This window comes from Nyctibius grandis, chromosome 20 (genome assembly GCF_013368605.1).
Source record: "Nyctibius grandis isolate bNycGra1 chromosome 20, bNycGra1.pri, whole genome shotgun sequence".
In the NCBI taxonomy this organism is placed as follows: Eukaryota; Metazoa; Chordata; class Aves; order Nyctibiiformes; family Nyctibiidae; genus Nyctibius; species Nyctibius grandis.
In genome coordinates, this window is record NC_090677.1 from 571,868 (window position 1) to 595,021 (window position 23,154).

Genomic DNA, 23,154 nt, shown 5'->3' on the forward strand with positions numbered 1-23,154 from the left:
GGGAAAAAGTGTGGTAAACATATTGCTCCAACACAGGACGTGGGAGATCAGGCACACTGGGAAATGGTGGGCTATGGAAATGTAAAAAGTCTGGGATAGGGAATGCTTATCCCGTGAGTCACGTTAGGGACAGGGCAGAAAGCCATGATGTGCGGCAGTGCTAGCGCTGGGAGAGCCCCAGTTCAAGGACTAGCCTTAAGCTTAAACACACACATCGTGCTGCCGACTGGGAGCTGGTTTCTCAGGAGGTTTAAATCACGCTTGTGCCATGTGAAGTTCTCCAGCTATCTGGTTTCTTTTCAGCGCCTGCTCTGACTCTGGAGTAGTCCCAGCCCTGCTCAGTAGTTGTTACACCTGAGAAGTGCCAGGCGGGCGCAATAACGCAGCTTGTCCTGCGCCACCTTCCTTTTTTCAGGGTGCTTCCTACTTGGTGATGATCTTGTGCAGGCACCTGATGTCTTAACTGGTTTTAATAGAGCAATGGTAAAGCGTGTCCTCAAGCCAGTTTAAACGTCAGACTGAGCGCAGGGGAACAGGAATGAACCCTCGGCAGTTTGCAGGTGCCGGCGGCACCCTCTAGGCACCAGCTGAGCCCTGATCTCCTCTTTGTGGTTCTCCAAACCCCTGGCTGCCTGCTGCCTGGGTCCTGCCTTCACCTCATGCCTGTAAGGCACCACTGCAGGCTATCAGAAGAGGTGTGGGGGGTTATTTGTAATTGCCCCTGAGGACAGTTCCCCCAGCTGGAGTGTAATTTCAGAGAATCACAGACTGGTTTGGGTTGGAAGGGACCTTAAAGATCATCTAGTTCCAACCCCCCTGCCATGGGCAGGGACACCTTCCACCAGACCAGGTTGCTCCAAGCCCCATCCAACCTGGCCTTGAACACTGCCAGGGAGGGGGCAGCCACAGCTTCTCTGGGCAACCTGGGCCAGGGTCTCACCACCCTCACAGCAAAGAATTTCTTCCTCATATCTCATCTCAGTCTCCCCTCTGTCAGTTTAAAACTGTTCCCCCTTGTCCTGTCACTCCATGCCCTTGTCAAAAGTCCCTCTCCAGCTTTCCTGTAGCCCGTTCAGGTACTGGAAGGTGCTAGAAGGTCTCCCTGGAGCCTTCTCTTCTCCAGGCTGAACAGCCCCAGCTCTCTCAGCCTGTCTCCAGAGCAGAGGGGCTCCAGCCGTCTGAGCATCTTCGTGGCCTCCTCTGGACTCAACTCTAACAGCTCCAGGTCCTTCTTATACTGGGGCCCCAGAGCTGGACGCAGCACTGCAGGGGGAATCTCACAAGAGCGGAGCAGAGGGGCAGAATCCCCTCCCTCGCCCTGCTGGCCACGCTGCTGGGGATGCAGCCCAGGACACAGTTGGCTTTCTGGGCTACCAGCGCCCATTGCTGGCTCATGGTGAGCTTCTTGTCAACCATCCCCCCCAAGTCCTTCTCCTCAGGGCTGCTCTCAATCCATTCTCCTCCCAGCCTGTATTTGTGCTTATTGGTGGAATTCCACCCTTCCAAGGAGTTTTTCCGTACGCACCCACTCCTGCTGCCGCTTTGGAGCCCTTGTCAAAGCACAGACCCCCCTGGCAGCCTGCTGGGAACAGCACGTTTTATCGTGCAGGACTGTGGCCGCTTTAATTCCATGTCTCCAGGGGTTTGGTCCAGGCTCTCACCACATGATCCTGCCTCTCCTCAGAACGGGGACAATCCCAACCCCTCTCCTGTGGCTCTCGGGGCAGTTGCTCAAACCCAGAGTCGTTTCCCAGGCATTGCTGAGGCTGAGCCAGTCTCCAGTACCGAGCTCTGAGTTGTAACACCAAGTTTCATGTGAGCAACGGGTCTTTCTGGGGGTTTAAAGGTCGAATCCTCTGGCAGGAAGAGGCACAGACAGTCCCAGCAGGCAAATAATGTGTTCAGGACGTGTTCAGCCGTAGCAGTCACTGATAGCGTGTACAGCACAGACCGTACCTAAAGTGTCCCCAGGCTGTAAAGCAGCTAATCCTGCAAGCCCTGCCTGAGGCGCTGGGCTCCTGCGGCTCCAGACCTCTCACAGCCCCACATGAACCACACGGTTGGAATTTTCCCCCCCCAAAAAATTACAAAGTGAGAGTTAGTTACACGTATAAATATTTATTTGTACTAAAAGTGAGTGTTTTGTAGCAGAGTATCAAGTTCAGAATATATTAAATCATGAGATGCATCAGTTGAGGTACAAATTCCAGTCTCATGTCTTTAATAAATACACTATAAAAAAAACCAACTAGTCCACATATAGTCTATTTTAATCAGAGGTAATCAGTACACTACGCTATTGTAAAAGGTTAATACAACATTTGTGTTTTGCTGTAACCATTTGGATTTACTGCGGATGGGTTTTTTTTAACCGTTTGATTATTTTAAGATACTACTAAAATGACAACTATTGCAATCATAAATGGGAGTATTGCTTTTTTTCTCTTCCAGGTCCCTGCCAGAGGGCCTGAGGGTAAAAGGCACCGGTGCTAATGTGCTTTCAGCTACCGACACGGGCGTTGCAGCATTTTCCTTGAGGTATAATACAGCTTTGGGCTCTTGGAATAGTTAAAAAAAAAATTTACAAGAAAAACCAACCCAAAACAGCTGACAAATGAAAAAAAAAAAACACCTTTTTGCAAGAGTGTTCCCGAGCACATCTGTAGTCTCAGCCCCCTCTCCCATGGCCACAGCAAAACAGGTTTGAGCTCACTCCCCTACGTTACGCGTGGAAGCGGGATTGTTTTTACTGAGCGTGGATCCACTGGTCATTAAAACTGAAGGACAAGAAGAGGAGAAAGCTATTTCCATTTCATCTGAAACACATTCTGACCGCTCCTGGGGCGCCTGCTAAAAAAGGACGAGTACAAAAATCATCGATTCAGGTTGTTGCAATAATTAACTAACGCGCAGCCGTCTTCCCCTCACTAGAAACCTCACACCGGAGGAGGGAGCTTCTCGCTGCCGGCACAGCGGCTCCTCAGCCGCCTCCCAGACATGCCCTGGTGCCAGAGGGATGTGCTCGGGGTGAGACGCAGACATGGCTGGGTAAAGCTCTGGTGTCGAGACAGGCAGGAACTTTCCACGAGGCAGAGCTGGGAGCAGCACCAGCCACGCTCGGCCCCATCACCCCCCCGCACAGCAGCACCCCACGCAGCTCGGGGGGACCCGAGGACTTCTCTGCCATCTTCTGGCCGTGCCCCAGCCAGGGCCAGCATCACCACCCCGCAGATACAAAGCAAAATGCGGTCACCTGCACCCCCGCGGGGCTGCGGGTAGGCGTGAGGGCAAGCGCTTGAGCCAGCTCTCGCCCCCCTCCCTGGCAGTGTTCAAGGCCAGGTTGGATGGGGCTTGGAGCAACCTGGTCTGGTGGAAGGTGTCCCTGCCCGTGGGCAGGGGGGTTGGAACTGGATGATCTTTAAGGTCTCTTCCAACCCAAACCAGTCTGTGATTCTATGATTTACCGGGTGCAGCCGCTCGGAGCGGCCTCACAGTGTGATTTTGCTGTTTTGCCTTTAATTCACCTTTCGGATGGCAGGAGCGCGGGCAGAGGAGGGGGGATCCAATCCTGCCAGCTGGGAGGATGCCCATGATCGCACATAAACAGCATCCCCAGTTTTTGCTTGCTGCCCTGGGTTTTCTCCGAGAGCTCCCGGGCTTTCCAGTGCCTCCCAGGACAGCCTCCCTCGTCCGTGGGCCCGCCAGGCTGTGAGCGCAGCGATGGCCACGGCAGAGTCCCCCTGGAAAGCTGAACTGGGAGCACCGGTAACGCTCAGCCCAGGTTTTGTTTTGACTGCAGAGGTCAAGCAGGAGGAAGGAAGGAAGAACAGTGAGCAACCAACTCGGCGGCAACGAACTGGTGCTGGTCAAGGCTGATTAAAAAAAAATCCTTTTTTTTTTAAAAAAAAGTGTTAAAAAAATCCTGCTGTTTGTTAGCAAAAATTGTCTAAGGCACAACCTGGAGGGCAGGGACTGGATCCGAGCAGCCAGTGCCCGTTTCCCTCTCCCGTCCCAGCAGCAGCGACCGCTCCTGCCTCTTCGGGCAGCGCTGGGCGAGGGGTAGCGGAAAGGCACTTCTTCATTTCTGCTCCACGCAGGGGACAGACACGTTTCTATCCTGGTGCTGAGGTCCCAGCTCTGCTGGTGCGTGGCCCTGGCAGCACCGAAACGATCCAGCTGGCCCGTCTGGAGGCCGTGCCGGGCTCCCCGCAGCCGCGCTCAGCTGGGAACGAAGGGCCCGCTGCCCTTCCCTTCCAGCTCCACGGGGAGCTTCGAGGGGAGAAGGACCAGGCTCAAAGTATTTCTGATTAGTAAAAAAAAAACACTCTGACCCAGGTAGGAAAATCCTGCGGTCAGAGCACTGGAAATGCCAAGTAACTGATCGGTGTCGTAGGGAATCAATCAATCATCGCTCACTCTTAATACAAGGGTTTCTAGGGAGCAGGAGTAGCGTTAATTCTTTTTTTCCAGCGACTGGTAGTACTCGGTGAGGACCTTCCAAGCTTTGGGAGCCATGAAGCCGTCCGGTGGGTTTTCACCTTCCCGAGCAAGCTTCCTCATGCGCGTTCCCGAGATGAAGTCAAAGTCGTCGTGCCTGTGCAAAACAGAGACGGGCTGAGATCGGCAGAACCGGCCCAAGCCGTCCCCAGCGCAGCTCTTCTGCCGTGCCAAGCGCGTGGTCAGACACCTCCCAGCACCCATCTGCAGCTTCACCATCGGCAGCAATGGGGTTCCTCTTCCAAGAGGAGCCGAGGTTGTGAGCAGCGCGCTTCTCCAGCTGTGAGAGGCTGTATTTCTACTGCCACTCAGCCCCCAAACTGTGTTTCTTACCCTCCCTGGTAGCTACAAAGGTGCATCTTTAGTTTCGTGCAACTCATCCCTGACCTGCTGTCAGCTCTTGGAGGGGAAGCGGGTGGCTGCCCCTCTACACAGCCCTTTGTGAGGCCACATCTGGAGTACTGTGTGCAGTTCTGGGCCCCCCAGTTCAAGAAAGATAAGGAACTACTGGAGAGAGTCCAGCGGAGGGCTACAGAGATGGTCAGAGGACTGGAGCATCTCTCTCATGAGGACAGGCTGAGGGAGCTGGGTCTGTTCAGCTTGGAGAAGAGCAGACTGAGGGGGGATCTTATCAACACTTACAAATACCTTAGGGGGGGTGTCAAGGGGAGGGGGCCAGACCCTTCTCAGTGGTGCCCAGTGACAGGACAAGGGGCAACGGGCACAAACTGAAACATGGGAAGTTCCATCTGAATATGAGGAGGAACTTCTTTCCTTCGAGGGTGCCAGAGCACTGGGACAGGCTGCCCAGGGAGGGTGGGGAGTCTCCTTCTCTGGAGATATTCAAACCCGCCTGGACACGACCCTGTGCAACGTGCTCTGGGTGACCCTGCTTTGGCAGGGGGTTGGGCTGGATGATCTCCAGAGGTCCCTTCCAACCCTTAACCATTCTGTGATTCTGGCTGTCACAGGCTCTTCCCCCATTGCTCTCCTCAAGAGGAACACCAGCCGCTTTTCCCTCTGCCCTGGCAAGCTGCAAGCCAGACACGATCGCAAACGGAGGCTGAAGAAACAGCGATGCTGCTGCCCGCATTTACCTTTTCGGGTCATAAAAATCCATGGCCCTTTTCAGTTTATTGTAAGCAGCCACCCGGAAGGGGATGATTTCCACCGAGGTCAGGCCCGGCGCCATGCTGAGGACCTTCCCTCCCTGCGTGGGCTCGTAGAGGTCTTTCTTGGTCTCGGGGTGAGGCATGCCTGCAGGGTCACGCCCCACGATGTAGAAATTGGCGCCGGCGATCATGCGAGCTCGGCAATGCCACTGCACCTGCGGAGGAGAGACGCGAGGAGCACGGGCTGAAGGCTGAGCAGCAACCGAGCCGCTCGCCCTGGGCTGCAAAAGAGATCCTGGCGATCCACGCGCAGGAAGGAAGGAAGGAAGGAGACGCGTCAGCAGCCCTGCCACAGTTTCTCACAGCGATCAGGCCGCTCAGAATCACCTTCCGCTGCTCTGACCTGATGCAACATCACAGTTCTCCTCAGGACGTGTGAGGGAAACACTGGGGATGGGGACTGGTCTTGTTCCGATTTGGCAGCAAATGGAGGCAGCGGTTTGCTTTTCCAACAGGCAAAGACAGTGCCCACCAGCCCTCGAGCCCCGCACGGGCAAAGGCTGCCCACGCATCCCTCTCCTTCCTCCTTCAGGGGAGGTTCAGCATCTACCGCTTTCATTCCACCGATTCAGGGACAGAGGAGAAAACAAACGAGTGCCCCTGCCCGACAGAGAAAAAGGTCACAGCGATAAAGTCTGTTTCTAGCCCCCTTCTCCCCAGCTCTCCACGCAGCTTCTGAAAGCACAGGAGCCAGGCAACTAGCGATAGGACAAGAGGACACAGCCTCAAGCTTGGCCAGGGGAGGTTCAGGTTGGACATTAGGAAGCATTTCTTCTCAGCAAGGGTCATTAGCCATTGGAAGGGGCTGCCCAGGGAGGTGGTGGAGTCACCATCTCTGGAGGTGTTGAAGAAAAGACTGGACATGGCACTTAGTGCCATGGTCTAGTTGCCATGGTGGTGTCAGGGCAATGGTTGGACTCGATGATCCCAGAGGGCTCTTCCAACCTCATTGATTCTGTGATTCTGTGAGCCCACGGAGACGAGCTCTGCTGGGAGAGGGCTGCTGCGGCAAGCTGCAGGCGAGCCATGGAGGCAGTTAATAGTGAGACAACGGCTACCGACTCCCTCCCCCGTGGCTTTCTGGAGCTGCGTGGGCACTGGCAGCCGGCATCCCCACGGACAGGCTTCACGCCTTGTCGTGGTGAGCAGTCGATGGCTACGTTACCTCCGTGGGGCCAGCGTAGAGCATGGGAGAGGGGAAGATGGCAACGATGGTCGACTTGGGGTCCAGGACTTGTTCCTCCAGCACCGCTGCGTGCTGCTTCATCCGCCACTCCAGCGGGACGTCGTCATCTTTGGTCCATCCTCCCAGGGGGTGCAGGAGAAGCACGGGGTTCTTGTAACCCCTCTCCAAAAGCTGGCGCCGCGTGTCCTGCATGAGCAGGGCGTGCCCGTTGTGGACGGGGTTGCGCAGCTGAAATGCAAAGACAGCATCTAAAAGGGAAAGATTCAGAGGGTCACGGCCCTGCGCTGACCGTCGGACCCTGCAGCTCCATGTACACACTGTGCATTTCGACACAGCCGTAAAATATGTCCAGAGGAGGCCACGGAGATGGTCAGAGGGCTGGAGCACCTCTGCTATGGAGACAGGCTGCGAGAGTTGGGGCTGTTCAGCCTGGAGAAGGGAAGGCTCCAGGGAGACCTTCTAGCACCTTCCAGTACCTGAAGGGGCTACAGGAAAGCTGGACAGGGACTTTTTACAAGGGCATGGAGTGACAGGATGAGGGGGAACGGTTTTAAACTGACAGAGGGGAGATTGAGATGAGATATGAGGAAGAAATTCTTTGCTGTGAGGGTGGTGAGACCCTGGCCCAGGTTGCCCAGAGGAGCTGTGGCTGCCCCCTCCCTGGCAGTGTTCAAGGCCAGGCTGGATGGGGCTTGGAGCAATCTGGTCTGGTGGAAGGTGTCCCTGGCCATGGCAGGGGATTTGGAACTAGATGGTCTTTAAGCTCCCTTCCAACCCAAACCACTCCATGATTCTATGATTCTAAGATGTGTGTCCTATCTTCACATGAGCAAGGCCTTAAACACCTCACATGAGTGTTTCATACACGTACAGTGCCTCTTCATCGCTCTGCCAAGTTTATTTTAACTGCACGTCCTTCCTTCAGGGTTGATTTCAGTCCTATCAGCTCCCCTACAATGTTTTTACATGCCACTGGACACCACCACTGAGTCCCCTGACTTCTTAGGTCTTCTTAGACCTGCCACCTCTCCAAGCTCGATGGCATCTTCAGGAAGGCTAAAGCTCTCTCCCCAAAATGATGGTACGTGTCTGATGCCTGCCAGCCTGCTGGGACAGACACCTGGGAGAAGATACCTGACCTGTCACCCCATGTGTGAAGGCCGAGCATGTCAGCATAGGGCTTTCTATGCCCACGGTGTGGAAAGAGAGGTTCTGACCTGCCAGGGAGGACACAAGCAGGACGCTCAATGCTTTCCAGTCCGGTGCTCGGAGAAGCCCATTGAGGAGAAGCCCATCACAAGCACCATCCTTAACCAAGGAGACCCTGTGCCACTTTTTGTGCCTTGTGTCCCTCTTACTGCTCGCCCCACCCAAACAGTCCCATTTTGGGAGCATACAGAAGCAATTTGGCAAGTGCTGTGAGCTTGAGAGCAAGTAATCACAGATCACACCAGTCTCCCAGTGCCAGGTAGGGCAAGAAGAGCCCTGTCACCGGTGCTAAGCCAGGGCACTCACCAGCATTCATTTCTCTGAACTTCTGCTTGAGAGTGAGCGGTGTCAGGCGGTACTGGTCCAGCCCATCGTTCCATTTGATCTTCTCCAGCACGAGGAGGTCTCCCCCAACCAGCCAGTCTCCGCTCTCCATCACCATCTGTGAATTAGGCACACGTGCATTATGGAGGGGATGGCAAAGTGTTAGGCTTGACTCCACTTGTAGGGTGATCTTCCCTTCTCGTTCAGCACATTGTAGGCGGAAAACATTCTTACAGTGACCACATGAACATCATGAGCAGCTGAACCCTGTAAAGCGAGGCTTCACTTTACAGTGATGCCATATGATGAGACACAGCCTGAAGCTTCGCCAGGGGAGGGTCAGGTTGGACATCATTAGGAAGCATTTCTTCTCAGAAAGGGTCATTAGCCATTGGAAGGGGCTGCCCAGGGAGGTGGTGGAGTCACCATCTCTGGAGGGGTTTAAGAAAAGACTGGACATGACACTTAGTGCCCTGGTCTAGTTGACATGGTGGTGTCAGGGCAACGGTTGGACTCGATGATCCCAGAGGGCTCTTCCAACCTGATTGATTCTGTGATTCTGTGATCACTCACCAAGACCCTACCGCTGCACCCAGCTGGGTGCTGGACTCCTCTCTGGCACCTGGGGGTCTACAAGTTATGGCACAAGATCCTTCTCCACCTCACTCTTTGCTCTTTCCTCCTGGGAATACGCAGGAGGAATAAGCCTGTTGCAAGGTGAGCAACTGCTGCTGGATAATTAAAAGAGTTATTTGAAGGTGGGGAAAAGAATTAACACGGCTTTAGCCTTTTTAAGCAGGCAGCTCAAGTCACTCGGTGGAACCTGGAGCTCTCCCTTTCTAAGGGATGATGTTCTTTGTACTGCCAGAGAGTAAGTGGGAAGAGATAAGCCGTAAAAATATAACACCCTTGTTGGCTGCCTGTACAAAACAGCCAAATGGAGGAGTAAAACGTAGCTAAAAGGAGCACAAGTCTGCGATCTGCAGCATTAGCATTTGGTGGCATCACTGAGATCGTCACACCCCAAGCGCAGGAAAACTTTGGGGGATAAGTTAGTGGTCGTGCTAAAAACACGTGGATGTAGGCACACCGGTGAAGGGGAGTGAGCGAAAGGAGCAGCTCCTCAGCAGCACGGTCATTTTCCCTCTCACCTTGCGCTCGTTATCTCATGCTCTTGCTAAGCAGCAAGCGCAGCATTAACTTGCCAGCCTAAAAATTCGGTCCTGCCTGCTTGGGACACCATGGTTCCCAGCGAGGAGTTGGGCTTGGAGAGCAGACAGGACACCCATGACCCTCAAAACCTTGGCAAGGTTCGGTTCTCCAGCCCCTGCCCACATTTCCCATCCTGGCCAGGTTTCCCCGAGCAGCAAGGGGACAAACCACCCACCTTGACGTGCGGGTGCTTCGCGCAGGTGGTGCCCCAGATGCGGGCGCAGCGCTCCTCCTTCCTGTGCTCGAAGTACTCGGGGCTCTTCAGGACGGCCACCCTCCGCCCCGCGTAGCTGAGCGCCAGCGCCTCCCAGCCCTGCAGCCGCTCCTTGTCCTCCGTGGAGATCGGCAGCACGATGGGGATGCTCAGGTTGACAACGCCGTCTGGCAAGAGAGGGGGAGCATTTTAATGTCCTCCAGCACTGGAGTAAACAGAGGTTTTCAGAGGCTCTCCCTTTGGAGAGACAAACTGTCCAGGACTAGCTTGGGGATTCACCATTAGTCATGTAAATTTATTCATTGCCCCATTTTTTTCAGCACCGCTAATAAATAGCGATGTCGGCAGAATATGAAAGCTCCTTATCTTTGGGCTAAAGATGTCTCAAAGACACCTGGAGCATCTCATTATGTTCTGCACTCTCCATTTCCCTGTAAAGATCAGTTCTTCTCCAGTTAGCTTGTTGTGAAGCCTCTTTGAAAAATTTAAACGTACTTGGAAAATGCAACCCCGGATATAACTCCCACCTCCTCGGCCAGGAGGACAACCTCTATTGATGGCTCCAGCTTGGTGTTCTCCAGGGCACCTCATTCCCTGCACACCTCCTGAGCTGCCTCTTCCAACAGGGAAAACACCATCACGCTTTGCTTTGTTTGTTTTTTTTTCTGGATATCTCTATACTGTTACTCCTCCTCCTTTATATCTCTGCAGAGTCCATTTTTCATCTATTTTCTGGGTGTACACAGCGAGTCTACATTTGCAACGCCGTTTCTAATTTCAGTGTTGTCCCTAAATACCTCGAAGTCATGTTGGTTTTATCCCCACTCTGCCAATTTCCCAGTCCTCCACTAAGGTCCTCCCATTTCTCCTTGGATATCCCGGTATTATAGAAGAATCAGTCTCTCCCATGCGTTTCCATTCACAAACAAGAACAAACAAATCACTGATTCAATTTGTTCTGATCTGCCTGAAATCATCAGGGACCCTTGAGAGTCTTAATTTGAGGATTTTGACTATGATGTCGATTTTTTTTTTAAATCTTTATTAAAATGTTTGCATTTACTTTTAATTTACGACGAGGTATCATTCGTCCGCCAGACAGCAATTTTCAAGCACCTCAATGAATAATCATAACTATAGTCACACGGGATCCAATCAATATCAACTTCATACATTTAAATCACATCAACCAGTGATCGATCAATAAAGTCAGCATGGAAAAAGCTGAATTATGAAACCAACAAATGATGTTGAAGCTGAAGATCTCCAAGCTCCATTTCCAAATGCAAGATGTAGAGTTAAAGAAAAAAAAAAAATCACTCCAGTGAAGGTAATTACAAAGTTACACGACTGGGATTTTTGTGACAATCTGTCAGTAGGACACGGGGTGTGTCATGACACTTCATAACCGGCTGAATCATAAAACAGGCCGTGGTTGTGTTTAGTCTTAATAATTTTCTTTTTTTTTAATGTAAATCTCAAAAAAATGATTTTATAGCAAAAAAATCTAAATGGAAGTAATTTCTGTACAACCTCAGAACAGTTATATACATACCAGCTAGAGAGTGATTCCTTCCTGGGAGGACACAAACACAGTTAAGATCATTAACACTCACGGGCACCAGTTGCAGTAGCCATTTCAAAAACCAAAGCCACTCATTTAAAACCCGTTGCAAGCACCGCCTCACCGCAGGCAGGGTGCCTGCCGGCACTGCCGTGGTCCTCCACATCCTCCAAGTTACCCGTCCAACACAGGTTGTCGATGCGGAGAGCTGGAGGCTCTGCAGCTCTCCTGCTGCCCTATGATGTGCAGATCCACCTTTCTTCCTGGTGGCCATCATGCCCCTACACAAAGCACCTCATCCACCCAACTGTTAGTAGTATCAAGGTGGGATTTACTGCTCAAAGTCTGAGGGAGAGGAGCACTAACTTGTATGAGTTCACCAAAACGGATCGCAGCCCTTCTAGGCGCAGCTGGAGCTGCCAAAAACATCACCTGCACCCCAGAACAGAAGGGCTGGACCAACGACTCCGGCAAGACCAGCCTCAAACCTCTCTTTGGCAACACCACACCCCAGCCTCGGCACCATGAGATGGAAACACTCCACCATTTCCTAAAGCTCATCCAAGCAAACCGGGGATGTTCTTCCTGCACAGATGTCACCCTGCAGGCCTGACCATGCAGATGTTGAGTTTGGAGACCTCTGTGGAGACAAGGTAGACCACGGACTGATGTTGATGCCCTCTACTGCAAAGATCTTGCTCTGGAGACTTCATCCCCCTCCAAAAGCAGGTGTCCTGGGCTTTGTCCCTGACCCTGCAGAGCTCTACAAATCCTGAACATATGCCCGCTGACCCCGGAGGAGGTCTGCTCTGTGGTGCTGAAAGGTTTGCGGGGGGCACCCCAAAAACAAGTGCTCGCTGAGATGAGCCTCTGGCACAAAGTGCGGAGCTCTGGAGCAATGCAGTCATTACAGGGCACCTCTGCGACCTCGTCAGGAACAACAGGCAGCTCAAAGACCACATATTGGGGTCTGATAACAAGGACGTGCTTTTGAACACTGTTTGCACACTAGGTGGGAGGTAAAAGGCTACGACATGTCTGGAAGCAGAAGCCCCCACACAGGACACTCCTCCAGTCTAAAGCGAGCACTCCTGAGCTTTGCATCTGCTGCACGGTGCCCAAATCCTAATCACAGCTGCAAGTCACTGCCCTGCGTGACCACGGGATCCTCTAGAAGGAAGGCAAGACTCAAAGGGACTCACTCGCCAAGATCCCAAATCCCCGAGGCCAGAGATCACTACCAGGTCTACAAAACCCACAGTGAGGGCCCTGCGTGCATGTGAAGTCACAGCGACGGCATCTACAGCTGAGACACGGGACAGAAATATCTGCTGCCCTGGTCTCAGCTGTAGATGATCAGTGCCTGAATACTCTCTGCCTTTTCCAGGGATTGAAAGGAGGGTGTAGAGAGGCAGGTGTTCGTCTCTTCCCCCAAGTAATAAGTGATAGGATGAGAGGAAACAGCCTCAAGTTGTGCCAGGGGAGGTTTAGACTGGAGATCAGGGACAATTTCTTCCCCGAAAGGGTTGTCAAGCGCTGGAACAGGCTGCCCAGGGCAGTGGTGGAGTCCCCATCCCTGGAGGGATTTAAAAGCCGTGTAGATGTGGTGCTGAGGGACATGGGTTAGTGGTGGGCTTGGCAGTGCTGGGTTAACAGTTGGACTGGATGATCTTAGAGGTCCTTTCCAACCAAAACCATTCTATGTTTCTATGACCTCTAACATGTTGCTAATGAACAGCTAAATCTGATTTATTTCAAGTTACAGTAATGGATAAGCAGGAAAACAGGGGAAAAAAAAGTGGAATCAAGCTCTGCTCCTGTTTCCAAGGAACAGCTGCCTTCTCCTCCCACCTCAAATTCACCCTGGCAGCCTCCCTGCTTACTTGGCTTTGAGTTCGCATCTTTATTTACCCTTTACGAGCCCTCGCCTCTAACACACGAGGAAAGGAGGAGAACAACACGGCCGAGTGTTAAGCTTTCCCGTGAGACGTAAGCATGGCAAAGCGTGGGGATTCGTACCGTTCAGCAGTGTGCCAAAGTGGATCACTTGCAAGTACTCCGCCTCGCGCATGAAGCCGGTCAGAGGAGTGGCCCAGCCTTCGCTCAGCACCTGCACCCACTGCAGATCCAGCTGCAAAACAAACCCAGACGGCACTCCTGTCACCAGGGTCACGCTCAGAGGTTGCTTTTCCTTCCCTTCTGCCGCAACGGGGCTCTCATTTGCTTTGCTTCAAACACAGGACATTCATAAACGGCCCCTCTACACGGCCCTGGTGAGGCCACATCTGGAGTACTGTGTGCAGTTCTGGGCCCCCCAGTTCAAGAAAGATAAGGAACTACTGGAGAGAGTCCAGCGAAGGGCTACAAGGATGACCAGAGGGCTGGAGCATCTCTCTTATGAGGAGAGGCTGAGGGAGCTGGGTCTGTTCAGCCTGGAGAAGAGCAGACTGAGGGGGGATCTCATCAACACTTACAGATACCTTAGGGGTGGGTGTCAAGTGGATGGGACCAGACTCTTCTCAGTGGTGCCCAGTGTCAGGACAAGGGGCAATGGGCACAAGCTGAAACATGGGAAGTTCCATCTGAATATGAGGAGGAACTTCTTTACTTTGAGGGTGCCAGAGCACTGGAACTGGCTGCGCAGGGTGGGTGGGGAGTCTCCTTCTGTGGAGATATTCAAAACCCGCCTGGATGCGACCCTGTGCAACGTGCTCTGGGTGACCCTGCTGGACAGAGTCCAGAGGAGGGCGACCAAGCTGGGGAAGGGTCTGGAGGGTCTGACCTATGAGGAACGGCTGAGGGAGCTGGGGGTGTTTAGCCTGGAGAAGAGGAGGCTCAGAGGCGACCTTAGTGCAGTCTACAACTACCTGAAGGGAGGTTGTAGTGGAGTGGGAGTCGGCCTCTTCTCCCAGGCAACTAGCGATAGGACAAGAGGACACAGCCTCAAACTTCGCCAGGGGAGGTTCGGGTTGGACATTAGGAAGCATTTCTTCTCAGAAAGGGGCATTAGCCATTGGAAGGGGCTGCCCAGGGAGGTGGTGGAGTCACCATCTCTGGAGGGGTTTAAGAAAAGACTGGACATGGCACTTAGTGCCATGGTCTAGTTGCCATGGTGGTGTGAGGGCAATGGTTGGACTTGATGATCCCAGAGGTCTCTTCCAACCTGATTGATTCTGTGATCTCCAGAGGCCCCTTCCAACCCTTAACCATTCTGTGTAAAGCGGGGGGGAAGGCATGGGGTGGTTGGTTTGGGGCTTTTTGGTTTTTTTTTTTAAGCCAGACTCGTGTACTTCGATAGCACAAGTGCTTGCGAGGCTGTACTAACACAACAAAGGAGACTGATGGCCCTGGTTTACTACAGCACAGGGTGGAGACACGGCAGAAAATGGCTGAGGATCAGGACCGCACTTCAGCTCGCCATAAACCACAGCCGCAAAAGGACAGAGCCATCAGAGGAACAGTCCCCTCTAGCAACATCATCATCAAAGCTTCTACCCTTCGGACAGCTAAACAGTGACCGAATCCCAGCACAGCGTCCGTGCACGATGATACCTTAGTGATCTCTACGGATGGCAGCATCTCTGCTTCAGCTCGGACACTATTGAGTTTATTTTCAGGTACAAACAGCTCCAGAACATCCTTAATCGAGCCGTGGGGGACGATGTTCTGAAAGAGACAGACAGCAATTGTAAATAATTGTAAATGCACACCAAAACGCCAGCGTCCTAAAGCAGGTTTAGAAGCTGTCATAAAAATGACCTACTTGTGTTCGGAGGAGCTCCACGAGCTGCTGAATACATTCAGACACCGACGCGACATTCGTTTTCAACACTAGTTCAGGAGATTCGGGCTTCTCATACTCTGAGTCAATCCCCGTGAATCCTACGGACAATTAAACCCAAACCAAATTTATTTAATGTAATACTTGGTGCCCTAGAGCCAACAACGCTGTGCAAACAAACCAGCGAGCGTTCAACCATAGCGACGCTTGTGACAGCAAGATGAGGGAAACAGGATACTCTCGTGTACTACAAAGAGCCTTTAGTAACCCACCTCGACGTGCAGACCGGCAACGACGAGCTACCCAACGCTTCAGAAAGCAAAAGGCAAAAGAGGAGCTCGCTCTTCCATACCTTTGATCTCTCCAGCTCTTGCCTTTTTGTACAGACCCTTCACATCTCTGCTTTCACAAATATTTAGGGGAGCATCCACGAAGATTTCAAAGAAAGGAAGGCCAGCTGCCTCATGAATTTTCCGTGCATTTTGACGATCCTGTTCGAAGAAAAGACAGGAAAATCACGTGTCCAAATCGCAGCAAGCACCTTCCTACTACGTGACATGCCCTGGAATTTGAGACAGGTAAATTCATCCCTCGTATAGATTTATTAAATTTACACTAATTCGAATAAGGAGTTTTCATCTCCCCACTTTTTTTTTTTTAAAGATACTTAAAAAAAAAATCTACAACTTTGATCTGTTTTCAGCTTTTTCCACCTGAAAAATCAAGAAGATCTCTTCGTTCAGCAGGACAGCAGAATTATAGCGTGTGAATTATCTGCCCTGTGTCAAAAAAAGGAACTGCTTGCATCGGCTTGATAACAGCAGCTACTTGGTATTCTCAGGAAGCATAAAAACACAATCAATACTTCTTCAGACAGAACAGTGATAGCACTATGACAGGCTATTGTTTCTATGCATCTTTTCTGCCTCCTAACAAGTTAATAGTAGGAGCCTCTGTAGGGAGATTTTAAACTTCTCTTAGCTTCTAATCAATTTGTAACACTGAAAATATTCAAAGAGGTCACGTGAAACTGCCCTCCAGAAATTCGTACCGATTCTGTGTAGTTCTGTGTATCATCGGTGGTGTTTTATGAAAGAATAGAGAAGTTAAAAGGAGCGTCTGATGGCATATATAGGAAGTCCTCTACGTAAATCTCTCTTCCCTAAGAACAATCACGAGATCAAGGCTGCCCAGAAAGGAGCAGAACGTGCAGCGAGTTTACCTTTGCAAAAGGAGAAATGAAACTAGTTATGCAGACGAGCCCGGCGTCAGCAAACAGCCTGGCCACCTCCGCGATGCGGCGGATGTTCTCCTCGCGGTCCCCAGCCGAGAAACCCAGGTTTTTATTCAAGCCGTGCCGAACGTTATCACCATCCAGGGAATAGCAGGGGATGCCATGAGAGACCAAGTACTCTTCCAGAGCAAAGCCAATGGTTGTCTTGCCAGCTCCAGAAAGGCCTGTTGGAGACAGAAAAGTGAGGTTCAGGTTTGAGGGCAAAAGAGTGAAAATGACAGTGTAACGTAATACCTCCTGGGACACTGGCATTAAAACTCCTTCTGTCTGATGTTGCTTTAGGAAGGAATGAGGTAGGGAAGTTGGATTCATCTTTTTAGCATGCAGTTACCACCACAGAGCCCTGGCCAACCCTTCTCATTGAACGGGTGGCATTAATGCCATGAGAAAAGCTGCTATATCCCAACATCTGGCGGGGTTTGACCCAGCAGTATTGCAAAAGTTCCTCTTGCTGGGCCATGGTGGGACAAACAGGTACCATTAAGTAGAGGAAGCTTGAAAGGATGCTGTTGCCTGTAAGCCTCTCAGCATCTTCCTCTTCCTCCCCCTGTCCCCGCCACGAACAGCGAACTGCTCTCGCAGACTGAGCCCAAGGAGAGGTTCTTGCCGCAACTGTGAGGTGGGACAGGCACCAGCAGCAGCAACTGCCCCTCTGCATCCACAGACTTGTCCTTCTGCAGGAAAAGCACCCACAGGTCTGTGCAAGCAGGAGCAGGATGGTTGTGTCGACAAGCAGTGCATCTTCAGCTGCCCACATCTCCTGAAGTCATCAACCAGAAAGACAACAATCCAAAATGAGGTGGCTGCTTCCCATCCCAGCTCCATCTACTTGCACAAAAAGCACTTGCTACTGACTGTGTCAGAAAGTGGCAAGTGCACCTGGAGCACTGTACTCCTCCTTTCCCTTGAGTGGGGATCCATGTGTTGAAAACTCCTTGAGACAGAAGAGGACCTTGACTCAGGAGAGATAACACCTCCGAACACCATACCTGTCTCGGGAAACACTTAGCCTTGGAGAATCTCCTCTGAAGATAAGCATCATCTGCTCACCTGTATTTATACCCTTTGCGTGACACCTACTACAGAGACAAGACTCTGGGCAAGGTGGACTTTTGGTCTGATGCAGAACAGCCATGTTTGTGCTGGAGAGGAAACCTGGCCAGGCAGAGATGAATCCTGCTGGCTGTGCCTTCGGTTTCTGTCGTACAACAGACTAACTGATAGCTCTCCAGAGCTGGGAATGTAGGGCATCCAAATGCTCTTCCATTTAATCCATACAGTCCATGCAATGAAATGTCCTTCCATACAGTCTCTTAAAATTAAATCAACAGGAAGTTGGGAGACTACTGTCTATTTCAAAGAATAATCATCAGCCAGAGAAGCTCAAACCTTTCAGACACAAGATCTTTGAGTGACATTTGAAAAAGAAGGAAATCGTCTTGGACAGGTTTTTTGGCTTCAGAAATTATATTGAAGCAGATTAGGCATTGGCCTTCATTTCGAAATGAAAGAGGAGAGCGAAACAGAACTGTGTTTTAATCCAACATCTAGCACATAAGCTGATATGAATGCAAATCAGAATGGCTTTACAAACCCTTCCAAGTACGTCTTTCAACATCTTCCGGCAGTCAAAAGAAAATACCAATATTTAACAAGCAAAGAAACAACTGGACAAGCAGTAAAAGATATAGAGTTGTGTAAATATTAGTAGAGAAAAATAAACGCAATTGTCGTTTCTAGCAGCCCCTAATCCCCAAACAATGAGTTTATCTTTCAAAGCAGAAGAGAAGGGCACCACATCGGAAGGCACGTGATATGAGAAACAACATTAAGAAACCCACAATGGCTGGGCAAGGAATCGCTTCCAGTGCGACTCGCTGTCTGAGAGTATTTATCATAGAATCATAGAATTGTTAAGGTTGGAAAAGACCTAAAAGATCATCAAGTCCAACCATCGATCCAATGCCACCGTGCCCGCTAAACCACGTCCTGAAGCGCCACATCTAGATGTTTTTTGAACCCCTCCAGAGATGGTGACTCCACCACCTCCCTGGGCAGCCCCTTCCAATGCCTAATGACTCCTTCAGTGAAGAAATTCTTCCTAAGATCCAGCCTGAACCTCTTCAGACAAGGTGACTGCCTTGTCTACTGCTCACGAGGTCACTTTAAACGCAGTAAACCCAGGTGTGCCAATAAACTTCCCACCGACCCGGAATGAAAACATCCGCACGCTGTTTTGGACAACCCTGGGCACGTTTCACTGGCAAGGACTGGCTGGATTTGAGCCAAGGCTTCCTCAGCCACACGCTTGGGAACAACAAGCGCGAACCTTAGGGCTTCTGACGTGTTCAAAGGAGCCCAATAACAGCTGTGAAATTCATAAAAACATTAGTTATGGGCAGCAGCTTCCAGGGAGAACATCTTGCTGCGCCAGCACCGCGTGGCAGTGTTTCCCACGTGTGTTTTGCAATTCCCTGTTCACAAGGAACGCTGACGTTTCCTGCAGATCCCAAATCCCCACCTCCGAGCCATACTCATGTACGCAAGCGGCTTTCACACGTGAAGCCACGCTTCCACGCCCAGACCAAAATACCTGTTAGCCAAACCGTGCAGCCTCGAAATCCACCCCTGGTACCGACGACTTGTCCTCTCTTACTCCTGCTGACGTGGTGGGCTTGGTAAACCACATTGGTTGATCCCTGATGGAAACAAAGCAAAACAAAACACTTTTGTTACCTCGTTGCTCTCCGTACACAAGAAAAATCTCAGCTGGGACTAATATAAGGGGAAAAAAACCACAAATTCATTAAAAATCTGCACGAGCCATCGCGGCAAATTTCGGCAATTTGGTACAAAAGGGAAAACGGCGAAGAAAACTTGGCATAAGATGGATTTCTGTCTGATTTTGGCCTTCTGGTGGCAATGTCCTTGCGCAGAGACACAGGCAGCACACTCCCTGCCTCTGGTGTTTTAAAATACAGGCAGACTCACCTATTATTTTCATTACACTTGCAAAATAAAAGCAATTTAAGGTGCTAATTTACTTGCTGTGTTTACCACGGCCGCTAATAATTGCAGGTGGGGGAAGAAACGGTGACAGAGTAGGGCTAAGGCGAGCGCGACCAGGACCCAGCCAAGGAAGATGGTGGGATGGGAGGCAGAGAAAACAACACCTAGGCCTGAATTTTGGTGCTTCCTAAGCGGCGCAGCCCCAGCCTCTCCTAAAACAGCCTGTCTGTGCCCTGCAGCTCCAGCAACGGTCCATCAACAAAGACTTTTTGCACATAAAATATCTCCAAGACCTTATTAATTGCAAGGATTACGTTTCCAAGCGAGGCAGCCAAAGGAGAAGTCCCAAGAGAGAGAGAGGACATAAATATTTTCTCCACAGCCGGATTCTTCACGGATGTAGGTTTATCCGTTTCATATCATGAGTACAAGAGCGGCTCTGGGCTTTCCCATGATTTACATCTCGCTGTATAAATATTTCTCCGTCTGAAGTCACAGCAAGGAAGTGATCATCTTTCATTTGTCCAAGAAAAAATTTTTACAAAGGAAAAAAAAGAGGAATGGGAGAGATAATAAAGTAAAAGGTAACTTTTAAATGTGTTAGCAAAATAACCTGATTTTTTTTTTCTCCTCTGCTTGCTGGGCCATTAACACTTTAACATGATTCAGCAAAGGCATAAGCATTCATTGGAGACTTGGTATTTTTAATGCAACAGAGGACTCTGCCCTGCACAGAAATCTGGGTGAAAATTATTCTGCAACAGAAGAGAAAAAATTCCCTCCTCTCCTCACCTGATTTTATTATTCTCTTTCACAGAGGCCAACATCTCAGCAGAGACCAATCTCCCACCATGGCGATTTATAACCATATTCAGAATTACGTGCCCATTTTCAACTCAATTTTAGCGAAAGGCTCCAAAATTAGCCTCTTTACCCCTGCAAATTTGCCACCTGCAATTGCTTGCGGGCACACTGAGCAACCCCACTCCAGAACATTCTGACGTACCAGTAAGAGTGGCTCTGTCCAAACTAATCATAATAATGGTCATAAACCTCGCCTCCAAGGTTAACTCTCAGCAAGCCTCAACGTCGGCGCCACAATTGTGAGATTGCACTGGGAGAAGCTCTGGGAGGGAGAAGCAATTGCTCCAGACCTGGCCCAAGGTGACCTCAGCAGGTGACCTGCTGTTCAATATCTTTATAGATGATCTAGACGTAGGGATTGAGTGCACCCTCAGCAAATTTGCAGATGACACCAAGCTGGGTGGGAGTGTCGATCTCCTGGAGGGTAGGAAGGACCTACAGAGGGATCTGGACAGGTTGGATAGATGGGCCGAGACCAACAGCATGAGGTTCAACAAGAACAAGTGCCAGGTCTTACACTTGGGCCACAACAACCCCATGCAGCGCTACAGGCAAAACAAAAACAAAACCCCAAAACCTCTCTAGACCTGACCCTGTAAAAGTGAGCGAGCCCAACACATCCTGGTGACTCAGAAAGTAAAAGACAAGCAGCTCAAGATTTGTTTTTTTGTGGGGTTTTTTTTTTTTATCTTTTTTTTTTGCAGGGGAGTGTGAAAAGTCTGTTTGAACATTTTGAGCTTGCAAAGGTGAGTCAGCACCACCGTGGTTTAATTTTCACCCGTCCCCAGGGGTTCAGGTTTCAGCAGCCTAAATGAGCATACGCAGAATCACAGAATGTTTAAGGGTTGGAAGGGACCTCTGGAGATCATCCAGTCCAACCCCCTGCCAAAGCAGGGTCACCCAGAGCATGGTGCACAGGGTCATGTCCAGGCGGGTTTTGAATATCTCCAGAGAAGGAGACTCCCCACCCTCCCTGGGCAGCCTGTGCCAGGGCTCTGGCACCCTCACAGTAAAGAAGTTCCTCCTCATATTCAGATGGAACTTCCCATATTTCAGCTTGTGCCCGTTGCCCCTTGTCCTGTTGCTGGGCACCACTGAGAAGAGTCTGGCCCCATCCTATTAACACCCACCCCTAAGGTATTTGTAAGTGTTGATAAAATCCCTTCTCAGTCTTCTCTTCTCCAAGCTGAACAGACCCAGCTCCCTCAGCCTCTCCTCATGAGAGAGATGCTCCAGTCCTCTGATCATCTTTGTAGCCCTCTGCTGGACTCTCTCCAGTAGTTCCTTGTCTTTCTTGAACTGGGGGACCCAGAACTGGACACAGTACTCCAGATGTGGCCTCACCAGGGCCGTGTAGAGGGGCAGGATAACCTCCCTTGACCTGTTGGCCACACTCTTCCTAATGCACCCCAGGATACCATTGGCCTTCCTGGCCACAAGGGCACATTGCTGGTTCATGGTGAACTTGTTGTCCACCAGAACACCCAGGTCCTTCTCTGCAGAGCTGCTCTCCAGTAGATCAGAAGACCCATCAGTCCCTTTTCCCAAGACGCACGGGTGTGTTTCTGCTGTTTACTCCTGGTTGAGCTCTGGCACCGCTCTGAAATTGTGTGTCACCTGGCCAAGGACCCTCAGCAAAGCATGAGTGCCCAAACTCACCTTCCCGACAGCTTGCCACCACTCAGCCCTGCAGCGAAACCTCCCCTGCTGCAGCGTAACACCTGCCCGGTGATCACAGAATCAACCAGGTTGGAAGAGACCTCCGGGATCATCGAGTCCAACCGTTGCCCTGACACCAGCACGGCAACTAGACCCTGGCACTAAGTGCCATGTCCAGTCTTTTCTTAAACACCTCCAGAGATGGTGACTCCACCACCTCCCTGGGCAGCCCCTTCCAATGGCTAATGACCCTTGCTGAGAAGAAATGCTTCCTAATGTCCAACCTGAACCTCCCCTGGCGAAACTTGAGGCTGTGTCCTCTTGTCCTATCGCAACTCAACAATCACACACTCCTCAAGCGTAGCACTCCAAAAGAACACACAGCAGGTATTTTGCAATTTGTTTGCAAACCACAACCGACAAGGCTGATACTTCTGGGTGAAGAAATGAACCTGCACGCTTCGTATCTCTCTTTCACACCCTGTACATCAGGAGGAACTCCAGCCACACGCTTGCTTTTGCCAAGTGTTGATCTGCTGGATCTGTCCTGCAGGAGATGAACCACGATAACGGCTGTGCCTCGGGAAGATGCAGGGACTAACACATTCCTATGTGGCTGACATAATGAGATTGTTATGTTAAGAGTATATGTTGCTGTGCCATAAATCTGCACCGTGAATGAATCTCAGGGCTTTTATTTCACACGCTTTCGGAGCTTGGGAAAGCATCACTGAGGGCATTTTTGCAATTCAGCAACACTGTCAGATCTCTCCAACCTGCCGGGGGCTCCAGATGGTACCAAATCCCTCTGATTTTTCTGCTATGTTAATAATCTCGCTGGTAAACTCTTCCTAACCCTGAGCAACTGCCTGCCACACGCTGACTCAAACACTTGTCACCAGCTACACCGAAAGTAAAAAAAGGCAGAGAGAAACGCGGCGGACGGCTGGGCTGGCAGCTTGCTTGGCCGGGAACGGGCTGTTCAGCAGGAAACACTGACTTCCCACCTCATCATCCACCAGCTGGGACGTGGCTTGGGAAGCCAGAGCTGAAGCACGAGCAAACGGAGCGAAGGCACCACCAAAAATTAGCATCAGTGGCCCGAGAGCAAACCCTGGAGAGATTTCATCTAGAAAGAGCATATACTGTTGGGAGGCAGAGATAAGCGG

General features: G+C 51.0%; 1 protein-coding gene across 1 annotated transcript in view; it reads right to left on the reverse strand.

Annotated features, from left to right (window-relative positions):
• Nucleotides 1-4,337: 4,337 nt before the first annotated feature.
• Nucleotides 4,338-23,154, reverse strand: part of PAPSS2 (3'-phosphoadenosine 5'-phosphosulfate synthase 2) — a 31,961-nt gene continuing 13,144 nt past the window's right edge. The window contains exons 2-13 of the mRNA XM_068416500.1: nucleotides 19,047-19,152; nucleotides 16,382-16,617; nucleotides 15,512-15,650; nucleotides 15,142-15,260; nucleotides 14,931-15,044; nucleotides 13,398-13,509; nucleotides 11,370-11,390; nucleotides 9,776-9,981; nucleotides 8,371-8,506; nucleotides 6,835-7,103; nucleotides 5,595-5,824; nucleotides 4,338-4,594 (exon numbers count right to left, since the gene is read on the reverse strand). Coding sequence (XP_068272601.1) covers nucleotides 4,453-4,594; nucleotides 5,595-5,824; nucleotides 6,835-7,103; nucleotides 8,371-8,506; nucleotides 9,776-9,981; nucleotides 11,370-11,390; nucleotides 13,398-13,509; nucleotides 14,931-15,044; nucleotides 15,142-15,260; nucleotides 15,512-15,650; nucleotides 16,382-16,617; nucleotides 19,047-19,152 — 1,830 coding nt within the window. The 3' untranslated portion in view covers nucleotides 4,338-4,452. The remainder of the gene's footprint in view (nucleotides 4,595-5,594; nucleotides 5,825-6,834; nucleotides 7,104-8,370; nucleotides 8,507-9,775; nucleotides 9,982-11,369; nucleotides 11,391-13,397; nucleotides 13,510-14,930; nucleotides 15,045-15,141; nucleotides 15,261-15,511; nucleotides 15,651-16,381; nucleotides 16,618-19,046; nucleotides 19,153-23,154) is intronic.